This window comes from Lingula anatina, chromosome 9 (assembly GCF_051362555.1).
Source record: "Lingula anatina isolate TDL-2025a chromosome 9, LinAna3.0, whole genome shotgun sequence".
Lineage (NCBI taxonomy): Eukaryota > Metazoa > Brachiopoda > Lingulata > Lingulida > Lingulidae > Lingula > Lingula anatina.
Genome location: NC_141775.1, coordinates 2,225,007 through 2,237,230, shown reverse-complemented (window position 1 = coordinate 2,237,230; position 12,224 = coordinate 2,225,007). Strand labels below are relative to the sequence as shown.

Genomic DNA, 12,224 nt, shown 5'->3' with positions numbered 1-12,224 from the left:
TGCTAGTCACATTTTCTGAATATCCATGATACTAATATTTTATTATTAAAAATTGATGGTCATTATGCTGTTAAACATTATGTAATATTGCATCAAAATTTGAAAAAAAAAACTATTTTGGGCACTGCTCCCATGATTACCTTTTAAGAAAAACCATGTCACTTACTGTTCTCAAACTTACAGGAAAGAAACATGGGACTAAAATACAGCTTCAGTAGGCAATGCAATCTGCCAGATAAACAGTTTTTTTGTGAAAATTTAATTTTTCACATATTGGCATTTTCAAGGTGTGACTTTGAAGTTCCACAGGCTTGAAGACCCAGGCTAGTCACATTTTCTGAAAATCCATGATACATATATTTTGTTATTAAAAATTGATTGTCATTTTGCTGTTAACCATTATGTAATATTGCATCAGAATAGAAGAAAACACAATTTTGGGTGCTGCTGCCATTTGACCATTATGGGAAAACCATGTAACTTATGATTGCCAAACTTTCAAAAAAGAAATACAGGACTAAAATGCAGCCTGAGTTGGAAAAGCAGTCTAATTGACTTCTTTTTCTGGAAGTTTTACATTTTCAAAGTGTGAACTTGAACTCCCATGGGCCTGAAGCCTTATGCTTGTTTCACATTTTACTTAAATTTGCATCAGAATTGACAGTAGCCTATTTTGTTATTTCCTGCTTTTTGTCTGTACATTTGACAGCTTTGCTGCCTTGTAATTATTTATTTATTATTATATTTCAGTTCCAATTTTTTTCTTTGTTCCTTAACCCCTTCTATATTTAAAAACATGTTGATTTCATCTCCTGTTTATTGGGAACAACCACTTGTTGAGATGAAAAGTTCGACCAAGAAGAAATTGTGTCTAATATCCTGATACAGTCTTGATTTTCATGGAAGTCAAGGTCAAGAGGTCATGGTACAAAAGTCAAGGTTGGATCGACTGGGCCACAACTTATGTAGTGTGTTTAGTAGTAAGTTCAGTGTAACTTTCACACTGGCCTTTGCTGTGCTAAATGAGAGAAAATCTGCTAAGTTTTCATCTAATAAGGTTGACAGAGCCCGGTGCTAAAGATAAGGAAGTATAACTGTGATATTTATTTGTTTGAAAGTGGTTCTAGGAGGGGCTGTGGCAAAATGGTTGTTTGTATTAACATATTTACTGGAATCTCATCTACAGAATTCCTTATCTGTGTAGTACATGTCCTGTATGGGGTTAAAGGGTTAAGGTGATTTCAGATATTATGTGTATTTCTTTTTCTCAGTCTCTCTAATATGTGAAGAAATAAAATTAATACGACTGAGTCACTTGCCTAGTAACAAATGTACATTTTAATACTTTATTTGTTGTAAACATAATCCGCATATGCTGTAAACACTGCTTAAAATGAAATAAAATTGGATTTTTTCCAGACTTGTTTCGTTTGAAGTTGATTAAAATCTAAAACAGATTACGTTTCACATCGGTCAGTATACTTTAGCGATACAGTCCTTAGCGTTATGTATTCGTTACAAGGGGATTTATTTCTCTTGAGAGATTCTCAAAAAATGTGCTCGGATTTTTATTGAAAGATTGATGCCAATGTTAATTAACCTACCGCAATCTTGTCCAAGAAAATCTACGAAATAAATGAAAATTGTCTGTCGCCGTTAGAACGGTGAACCGCAGCACAAATAATAGAAAAAATAGGATTACACCGCAAAGATGACTTTTATTTTTCAAACCCGTTGAAAATCTGCTCTCGTTAACCCATGCATGCCCTTTCTTAATTATAATGTGAACACATTGCACATCGCACTGCTATATTGTCTGTTTATTAATTACACCTGAAACACTTAATGAGTGTTCCTCAAGCCTTAATATTTACATCAAGAATTTTGACTTGAAAATAATAATTGATAATAAAATAAAATTAAATAGATATTTAAATATCTGACTTTTGGCTTGTCTTCCAATTCTTCGTTATCCCAATAAAACAGAGAGACGATAGCAGCGACAGTCCGACGGCTCCAAGAGCGATGTAAATTTTGGCCTCCATGCAGGTGAAGTTGGAGTAGGCATACACCACGCCAAACGCCACGTACATGAAGCTCCTCATGGTAACAAAGACGGGCCACTTCTGATCCGGGAACTCGTGGCCCAGGTACGCTGAAGCAAATGAAAAAGAAGCCAAAATTTTATGACTTTACGTTTTAATTGCCTTGCATTGTTTCTACTTCCAAACATTTCAAACTATATGTGTATAGGTTGTTGATATCTTTTTGTCTCATATCTCATAGCAAATAATTGCCACTGCAATATAACAAATCTATATCCGCCCCGATTAATAATAAAAAAAAAAAAAAAAACTCTGCCCGCGGGTTACACTAAACGAGATATTAAATCAAAAATATATACCCCGATGTATTAAAGTCTCTTACCAGAAGCGGTTGCCATCCACATGGAGTCTCCCAGTGCAGAGACCACAGGTATCAGAAAGTAGAACTCCAGTGAATCAAAACCTGACGACTGATATAACAGCATGCTAGCCATACATGCAGAGTTACAGCAGGCGGCGAGTATAAACATGGTGACCCAGCCCACGTGCTTCACGAGGCGAGAAGTCAAGGCCGAGCCAACCACCAGGCCTCCGCTGTAGAGCATGGCCGACCAACCGTTATATTCTATACCAATTTCACAGCTTGTAAACGCCTGTAATTTTTAAAAAGAAAATCCGCTTAATCTTAGAGGACATGTAAGTTTATATGAGTATTCGACTTCTGGTGAGAACTACAGTGATGACCTTGTTTGCCTTTCTTACTTCCACTCCTTTTTTTTTCTCTACAAAAAGAACAATGTCCAGTGATATAGTGAGAGAACAGTGCATTGTGCTATTATAATGTAAATGTTTTTTCATTTAATTTTTAATCTTTTCAATATATATGTGGGCTTTGCTAAGCCTTACCAAAATCAAAAGCTACCTACTGTTATAAACTCTGTAAGGACGAGGGTCTGCCCGATTCCAACGACCATAAATGCTGGCAGAATAAGACCCATCTTCTTTCTAAAGACCAGTCGCCAAACAGTCACCAGAAAATCTTTCACGCTATGGAGGGAATCCCCTGTCGTCGATTTGACGTCCTTCAAAAATAAAAGTGTAATAACAAAAGCCAAACTCAACAATCCTAAGAAACACCCTAGAATGATATAAATCACGTACTGTTCCGGTTGGGTGATGTAAGTCCTGGATGTATCCTCCCAGGGACAGAAATTACTTCCACAAAGCGCGCTCAAGTTCCCGCCTTGCGCATGAGAGGTGCTCTCATTACCAGTTGTGTCGTCTACTGGGCTGTTCAACACAAGAGCGGAGACAAGATTGCCCCAGATGCCACTAAATTGAAAGATTGTGAAGAATATTCCCTGAAACATGCCCATGACTTCACCTTGAGGACGGCCGGTGATTTCAGAGTACTGAAGACCCAGCGCGGTAACAAAGACAGCGTTGGTTATCCAAGCCTGAGCGTGTCCTGGAACAAATTGATTAATACCAGTATTTAAGGCAACACATACAACGAAGGTTGGGAGTGAGAGGAGAAAGAGAGAGAAGGAGGAGGAACAAGACAGACGTCAGGTTTCTGGAAGAGAAATGCAAAATCAATAAAATAATGGAAAAAAATTAAAAGTATACAATATTCTTAGTTTGATAATAGGTCAATAGTCCACAGTAGTAGGTCAATAGTCAGATTATCCAATACATACCTATTCCCACCAAAAACGCAACCGGCAGAATGATATACGGCACCATATAGAAATGTGCCGCAATGAATACTGCTTGGCAAACCCAGCCTAGAAGAACAGATCCCTTTGCCCCAAGATGTTTGGCAATCACAGGTGCAGTCACTAAAGAACAAATGGACCCTCCATAATTGCACATTAAAGCAAAAACGCCTATCTCCGGATACAGTATACTCTCTAGATTCAATAACGTGAAGAACGGGGAGTACCCCAACATATACACGGATGCAAGAACAATCAGCTGTGAGAGAGGCTCCCATTTGGACTGCTGAACGCGCCGGTCACTTTTACTCAAAAGAGGAGTGCTTTCTGTATCATCCCCTTGGTATGCGTCGTTGTTTCTTTTAATGACATTATTGTCCCGGTCTACTGTGGCTTGTTTTTCTTTCATGTTGATCCCGTTATATCCGGAGTGCTGAGTTGGTTTTTCTTATCTATCAGTTGACGGCCGTCCAGTTGCGTCTCGTGCACTGGTCGCCGTTTAACACATGTTGAATTGTTAATACATACGTAAATATCTGGATGCAGAAATGTACTGCATTTCACAGTTTTAGCAAAAGGCAGCTGATTTCGTCATACTTTCTCGCTATTTAGACCAAGTTGCAGTAAGAACCAATCTAACATATCAGTCGTCGTTTACCAAACTGCGTGTTATTTATATATGCTTAATGATTGTGACAAAGCTGCGCTTGGCCAAGGGTTACTTAAGGGTTGATCAAGACTAAAATAAGATAGCTAGAGTCTCACTGCTTCAAAGTTGTGTAATCAAGCCGGCTAGTGAACCCGTCTGAACGCCACTTTATCTTCATGTGTCTGGAGGTCTCCACTATTGACTGATCTCACTGGAGTGGTTTACACATTAACGACTGGGGTAATGTCTTTCTGTGATAGCATCAGTCATGGCTGTTCTGTCTTTAAAATCCTTATTTTTGCAATGAGACAGGATATCTTTTTGGGACCTTAATTTCTCAAGTAATATGTGTGAATATTTCAATTGCACAACAACAATCAGATGTTTAAGATAAAAAACTAATTTTAGTAAAATATACATAAGACACTAGCTAAGAAATTATATTAGGAATCGTTATTATTTCCTTTGTACACTTCATAAATATTCGCTACAATCTTTGCAATCTTCGGCATTTTTTTAGAAGACAAATGCATAAATAAATTAAGAAGCAGATGAATAAAATGTGTACAAGGTTTCAAACGGACCACCACTTCTCATATTTTGATAGTCTTAACACAATCTCTTAATTTTTTTAATTTATTAGATATTTTATTTATGTACCTTTACTGACCTCACGAGAGCCATGGAGAAGATAAATTTTGAATTCAAATTTATCATGTTTTACCCTTAATAGATAAATTTTCATAAATAAACATTTGAAATAAATAGGCTTACCAGAACAATTGTAAATGCATGATCCATCATAATATATAATGTTCTGTTTCACATAGATTGTGCATTTCTCACTATTGAGATACGTTTCAGGATACGAATCACCATTTAAAGAAACAAGAGACATATTCGGCAAGCGTGGACACACAGCAACACAAATAGACCACTGCTACTAGTTTCTTATACGACTAAGATAAAGTCGACATGCCAAGTTATAGACCAGTGTAATTCCTCGTTCAACCAAAAAAGTTTTAAATCTGTTTCTTAATTCTTTAAATTTCTTGCCGGGAATTGGCCCTATTTATTATTCCCTTGATCCAGTTCGTCAATTCCGTTAAATGATGTACTAGTTATACTGTGCGAGCATTGCATACTTATTCAAATTAGAATGCTAAGGGATGTACACAGCACAGAAAGAAAACAGAAAATATCTACTCGAATATCAGTTTTCGGGAAATATAAAACGATGTCCTTGGCATTCAGCGAAAGTTTACTATTGAAATTATATGATGCCATTTGGTCGGCTTTTTGGCAAAAATAGACTTTAAATGCATCTTTAAATGTCGTTTCTTGCAGAGGGAATACCAGTACGAACTTGGGGAAACAGACTTAAAAAAAAAACGACAATTTACCTGTTACTACTACTTTCTTCTTTGAGAATTTGATATGAAAAATATCACAGTTTACAATTTAATTTTTGTGTTTTGACTTTCCTGCCAATTTCTGGTTATCCCTAAAAAGGTGAGAGACAGAAGAAGGGACAGGCCTACAAACACCAGCATTGCGTATACTTTTGTATAGGTACATGCAAAGTTTGAATAAGCATACACCAGCGCATAGGCTACATACATGGCGCTGCGCACTGTGACAAAGACAGGCCACTTCTGATCCGGAAACACGTGGCCCACGTAAGCTGAAAAATAAAAAGAAAAATAAATAGCAATTATTTTTGCTTTCACGCATGCGTCTCAATAAAAGTGAAAGATGCTGTAATGTAGTCTTATCCTAAATCTAACAGCAGCTACTTGATAAATATTAGGCAAATTATCACTAATCCCGCACAATCATATTAAATGAAAATGAAAAATCGACTGCATTAATAATAATATGAAATTAAGGCTTGAAAATGCGGTATCTGGTGTCAGGAAAAGAAGATTTAAAAAATGCCCACAATGTGAAAAGTTCCTCACCAGAAGCCGTCACTAGCCACTGCACGTCACCCAGTGCAGACACAAACGGTATCAGAAAATAGAACCCCAGTGAATCAAAACCAGACGGTTCATAAAACAGCATACTCAGCATACATGCAACGTTACAGCAGGCGCCAAATACAAACAAGGTTACCCAGCCCACGTGCTTCACGAGACGAGAGGTCAAGGCTGAACCCAAGATTAGACCTCCGTAGAAGAACATGGCCGACCAACCGTTGTATTGTATACCAATTTCGCAGCTTACAAAAGCCTGCAAATTTAAAAGAAATGCTCCAAAATCCAGAACAAAGCACCCATTATTCAATACAAATGAACTGAAGGACATTTCTTCAAAAATCAGTAAAAATCAAGAATTTATAAATGGATTGAACAGTATCTATACTCCTCATCGACTTTATAAAAACAAGAATATATGTGATAGTACTGCATTTCTTTTTATCTTCTAGTATTGTTGTTAAGACAAAAGCAAATGTATGTTAATAATGGAGTAGTAATTATTTGGCTATCATTAATAATTTGCTAATAATGTCATCTGCTTTTCGGAATCAGATAAAAAAAAAACACGTCAACAGCATAAACATATACAAAAACTATCCAACTGTATAAAAGATACCTACTGTGATAAACTCTGTAAGAATAAAAGTCTGTCCAGCTGGCACCAGCATAAATGCTGGCAGCATGAGCGCCATTTTCTGCTTAAAAATAAGTCGTCCAATAGTCCCAAGAAAATCTCTTAAGCTGTGAAGAGAATCCCCTGCCGTTGATTTCACGTCCTTCAAAAATATAAGTGCTATCACAAAGGCCGATCCCACCAATCCTAGGAAACAGCCAAGGATTATATAAACCACGTGCTGTTCCGGTTGTGTGATATAAGTCCCGGATGTATCCTCCCAAGGACAAAAATTACTTCCACAAAGCGCGCTCAAGTTCCCGCCTTGAGCATGAGAGGTGCTCCCATTACCAGATGTGTCGTCTGCTGGGCTATTTAACACGAGAGCGGAGACCAGGTTGCCCCACATGCCACTAAATTGAAAGATTGTAAAGAATATTCCCTGGAACATGCCCATGACTTCACCTTGAGGGCGGCCGGTGATTTCAGAGTACTGAAGTCCCAGCGCGGTAACAAAGACAGCGTTGGTTATCCAATTCTGAGCGTGTCCTGAAACAAATTTATAAGTGTAGATACAGAGGTTAGAGAACACACACACACACGCACAGAGAGGGAGAGAGCGAGTGTAAAGAATTAACCAACATCCCCATATGTATTTTTATAACTATTCAACGCAGAAAGACAGAGAGACAGACCAGGAGAAAGGGAAGGCGATATCACACGATTATCACACGATATGCCCGCTACGGTTTTGAAACCTTTAATGTTAAAGGAGTCATAAGTTTACCCAGTGCTTACCTATTCCAACCAGGAAAGCAACCGGCAGAATGACATAAGGCACCATGTAGAAATGTGCCCCAATAAACAGAGCTTGGCAAAACCATCCTAGAAGGACAGATCCCTTTGCCCCAAGATGTTTGGCAATCACAGGTGCAGTCACTATGGAACATACGGAGCCTCCAAAGATGCACATTAAAGCATAGATGCCTATTTCTGGATTCAATACTCTTTCTAAATTTAATAAAGTTGCCAGTGGGGAGTACCCCAACATATACACGACTGCAAGAACAAACAGTTGTGAGAGAGGTTGCCATTTGGACAGCTGAACGCGCTCGTCACTTGTTTTCGTAAAAGGTGTGCTTTCTGTGTCGTCTCCTTGGTTAACCTCGTTGACTCTTGTAATGCAATTATTGCCCTGCTGTTTTACGGCTTGTTTTTCTTCCATTACGATTTCCTAATATTCATAATGCTGAGTTGGCGTGTTAGTGTTATCTATTGGATGCCGGTGACCTGAACTAATGTCAAAGATTGAACTGAACCCATGTATACATGTATATATCTCTTTGTGCACGTTACACAAAAGCGATAGCCTGTTACTCTTTACACACTGATCAGTTGATTCGGTCACTCCTTCTGGACTTCAGGCCAACCTCAGGTCAAATGGCATCTGTACACTGAGTGTGAAATTAGGTAACATTCGGAAAACTTCGGTAAAATTCGGTAACTAAAACTGCGTGACAGTTTTTTTTAGACAGCTGCGGCTTTCACATGTACAGGTACCCTATGTTTAGGTCGTGGAAGACAAGCTTTGAAACTCAATATACATGTACAGTATATGCCACATGCATGTCCTTACAACCGTATCTCTCAATTTTAGTTACACACACACACACACACACACACACACACACAAATAAGCACTCACATATTTAAAGATTGGACGGCATATTATCGTTTATGACCACAAATGCATGTAGGAAGCCTTTTATATATATATATATATATATATATATATATATATATATATATATATATATAACGTAGGGTCTGATATGTGGTCTCTTGACTTTGAGGCATTTGACACCACTCGCGTAGCACACATGAGTTTTTCTTTTAAAAAAGATAAGTATCTAAAGAAGTACATAAATAAAATGAGGTTTCAAAGAAGGCATACAGTTCACATAGGTTTCAACAGTTGTGAAAGCATTGTCCTCTTATGATATTTTGGAGATTTTCAGATTATAGAGACTATTTAAAATAGCTTTCAGGATAAATATAACCTTTTAAAGCCCTTATTTGCAGAGTCCATAAGAACCTTTGCACATAATTTGGAAAACCACACTTATCTTCTCATTAGTATTTCTTTTATTAATAATTAGTCTTTAGATTAAAATTACAGTTTACAATTTAATTTTTTGTGTGTTTTGACTTTTATGCCAATTTTTAGTTATCCCAAGAAAGATAATAGACAGCAGAAGGGCCATGCCTACAACTCCCAGCATTACGTATACTTTTGTATCCATACATGCAAAGTTTGAGTAAGCATACACCAGCGAGAACGTTACATAGATGAAACTCCGCACTGTGACAAAGACAGGCCACTTCTGATCCGGAAACACGTGGCCCACGTAAGCTGAAAAATGAAAAGAATAATAAATAATAATAATAATGTTCACGGAGCAAGGACATGTTAACAAATATTAAAACAGATACCGCAAAGATAAAGGAATGAATAAGAGAATATACCAGAATTTTGAGCCGTTTTTTTTTTTTTAATTTCCCATCTAATTTAATTTGCATTTAAATTGAATTTTTATAACTCAATATATGTCACTATGTTAATCGACACAGTTATATTAAATGCAAATACGAAAATGAATAAAGGAAATAATATACAATAAAGACAATAATATTAATAATAATAAATAAAAAGATTGATATCTAGTTTCGATGATAGGAAAAAAACAAAAGTGTAATAACTTCTCACCAGATGCTGTAGCAAGCCACTGCGCGTCTCCCAGTGCAGACACAAACGGTATCAGGAAGTAGAACCACAGTGAATCAAAACCAGACGGTTCATAAAACAGCATACTCAGCAGACACGCAGCGTTACAGCAGGCGGCGGATACAAACAAGGTTACCCAGCCCACGTGCTTCACGAGACGAGAGGTCAAGGTCGAACCCAAGATTAGACCTCCGCTGTAGAACATGGCCGTCCAGCCATTGTATTGTATACCAATTTCGCAGCTTACAAAAGCCTGCAAATTTAAAAGAAATGCTTCAAAATCCAGAACAAACCAAACATTATTCAATACAAATGAACTGAAGGACATTTCTTCTTCCGATTGCCTTTAAAAAAAGAGAGAAGGGAAAGCCTTGTAAATCCTTTCCCCACGTTTGTGGTAAAGATGACAATGACAGCAAAAAATTAAGTTATGGGGAAATATTGTCTGATTTATGTGCTGTGGTAAATACAGAGGTTAAAATGTAATCCGCCCTTTAGAATCCAATACAACCAATATCATAAGATACCTACTGTGATAAACTCCGTGAGAATCATAGTCTGCCCAATTGCCACGAACATAAATGCTGGCAGAATAAGACCCATCTTCCGTTTAAATATCAGTCGCCAAACAGTCACCAGAAAAGCTCCTAAGCTGTGAAGGGAATCCCCTGTCGTTGATTTCACGTCCTTCAAAAATAATAGTGCTATCACAAAGGCCGATCCCACCAATCCTAGGAAACACCCAAGGATTATATAAATCACGTACTGATCGGGTTGTGTGATGTACGTCCCGGATGTATCTTCCCAAGGACAGAAATTACTTCCGCAAAGCGCGCTCAAGTTCCCGCCTTGCGCATGGGAGGTGCTCCCATTACCAGTTGTGTCGTCTGCTGGGCTGTTCAACACGAGAGCGGAGATCAGATTGCCCCAGATGCCATTAAATTGAAAGATTGCGAAGAATATTCCCTGGAACATGCCCATGACTTCACCTTGAGGGCGGCCGGTGATTTCAGAGTACTGAAGACCCAGCGCGGTAACAAAGACAGCGTTGGTTATCCAAGCCTGAGCGTGTCCTGGAACATATACCGGTATATTAGTGTGGATAGAGAAGTTAGAGGGTGCATGGAGAGAGAGAGAGAGAGAGAGAGAGAGAGAGAGAGAGAGGCAAAGAGTAAGGATATGGATAAAAAACTCAAGAATGAAAAAAGTCTGCATTGAATGCGCTGCTTATTATCTAAATGGTCTACACGTCACACAAGTGTCAACATTAGTTTATCATGTATTTACCTATTCCAACCAGGAAAGCAACTGGCAGAATGACATAAGGTTCCATATAGAAATGTGCCGCAATGAATACTGCTTGGCAAACCCAGCCTAGAAGAACAGATCCCTTTGCCCCAAGATGTTTGGCAATCACTGATGCAGTCACTAAGGAACATATAGATCCTCCAAAGTTACACACTAAAGCATAGATGCCTATGTCTGGATACAATATTCTTTCTAAATTTAATAAAGTTGACAACGGGGAGTACCCTAACATGTACACGACTGCAAGAACAACCAGCTGTGACAAAGGTTTCCATTTGGACAGCTGAACGCGCTGATCACTTTTACCCAGAAGAGGTGTGCTTTCTCCATCGTCTTCTTGGTATACGTCGTTGCTTCTTGTAACTGACTTATTGCCCCTATCCATTCCGGTATGTTTTACTTCCATTGTGACTCCTCAGTCTAGTGTTACATATATATCGGATGTGGTTGTCATAAAGTACTTTCAAAGATCAAAGGAACCCTTGTGTACAAGTAAATATCTCCAAGGCAATTTAACCATCGATCAGATCAGCCTCATCTTTTTTGACTTCATTCGACCTGTAAAATACATCCCATACATGCAGGCCGAGTTAATTGTTAGCTGTGTTGAAAAGAGAGCTGTTTAAACAAATACGAGCGCGTTGACTGATGGCCTTGCTTCGCACTGTCAGGGGCACGTGCTGTCTGTCTGTCTCACGACACAATGTCAACCTTTCTGCAATCAACCCTGGACAGACGTCTCTTCATCTGTAAGAGACGACCATGGAAATGCACCAAGTGTTAATCTAACCCGGTTGGTTTAGATATTAACTAGTGGGTAAATATTTGTCTGAGATAGCACCAAGAGCGGTTGCTCCTGCCTATGTCTCTACCTCTGATCTGTTTACCACAATCAATGTCAGATTTAGAAATGTTTTGATACAAATGTCCTATTTTGGAAGCATTTACTCTGGTATTTTTATTTACTCGTATGAGCTTAATTTCCAAGCATATTGAAGTGCTTTTGTCATTTTTACATTCAATTCACATACATTGTGCACTTAAGTGTATACAGAAATCGTACCGCATGTTCCACATGCATCATTTATTATGTTGTGTACTTTGGTGTTCTATTTATCAACATTTAT

At 38.1% G+C, this 12,224-nt stretch overlaps 3 protein-coding genes across 3 annotated transcripts; all 3 read right to left on the bottom strand.

Annotated features, from left to right (window-relative positions):
* Nucleotides 1–1,057: 1,057 nt before the first annotated feature.
* LOC106168127 (N-acetylglucosamine transporter UNC93A) lies at nucleotides 1,058–4,832 on the bottom strand. The gene is made up of 4 exons (XM_086995379.1): nucleotides 3,746–4,832; nucleotides 2,972–3,513; nucleotides 2,428–2,698; nucleotides 1,058–2,155 (listed from the first exon to the last, which is right to left on the bottom strand). Exons 1-4 carry the CDS (start codon nucleotides 4,170–4,172, stop codon nucleotides 1,932–1,934), a joined length of 1,464 nt encoding a protein of 487 aa, XP_086851505.1. The 5' UTR covers nucleotides 4,173–4,832; the 3' UTR covers nucleotides 1,058–1,931.
* A 2,152-nt stretch (nucleotides 4,833–6,984) lies between these two features.
* On the bottom strand, nucleotides 6,985–8,229 carry LOC106168123 (N-acetylglucosamine transporter UNC93A-like). The gene is made up of 2 exons (XM_086995555.1): nucleotides 7,803–8,229; nucleotides 6,985–7,553 (listed from the first exon to the last, which is right to left on the bottom strand). Exons 1-2 carry the CDS (start codon nucleotides 8,227–8,229, stop codon nucleotides 6,985–6,987), a joined length of 996 nt encoding a protein of 331 aa, XP_086851681.1.
* An 897-nt stretch (nucleotides 8,230–9,126) lies between these two features.
* Nucleotides 9,127–12,004, bottom strand: LOC112042272 (N-acetylglucosamine transporter UNC93A). The gene is made up of 4 exons (XM_024076564.2): nucleotides 11,077–12,004; nucleotides 10,321–10,862; nucleotides 9,772–10,042; nucleotides 9,127–9,417 (listed from the first exon to the last, which is right to left on the bottom strand). Exons 1-4 carry the CDS (start codon nucleotides 11,501–11,503, stop codon nucleotides 9,185–9,187), a joined length of 1,473 nt encoding a protein of 490 aa, XP_023932332.2. The 5' UTR covers nucleotides 11,504–12,004; the 3' UTR covers nucleotides 9,127–9,184.
* Between the last annotated feature and the right edge of the window lie 220 nt (nucleotides 12,005–12,224).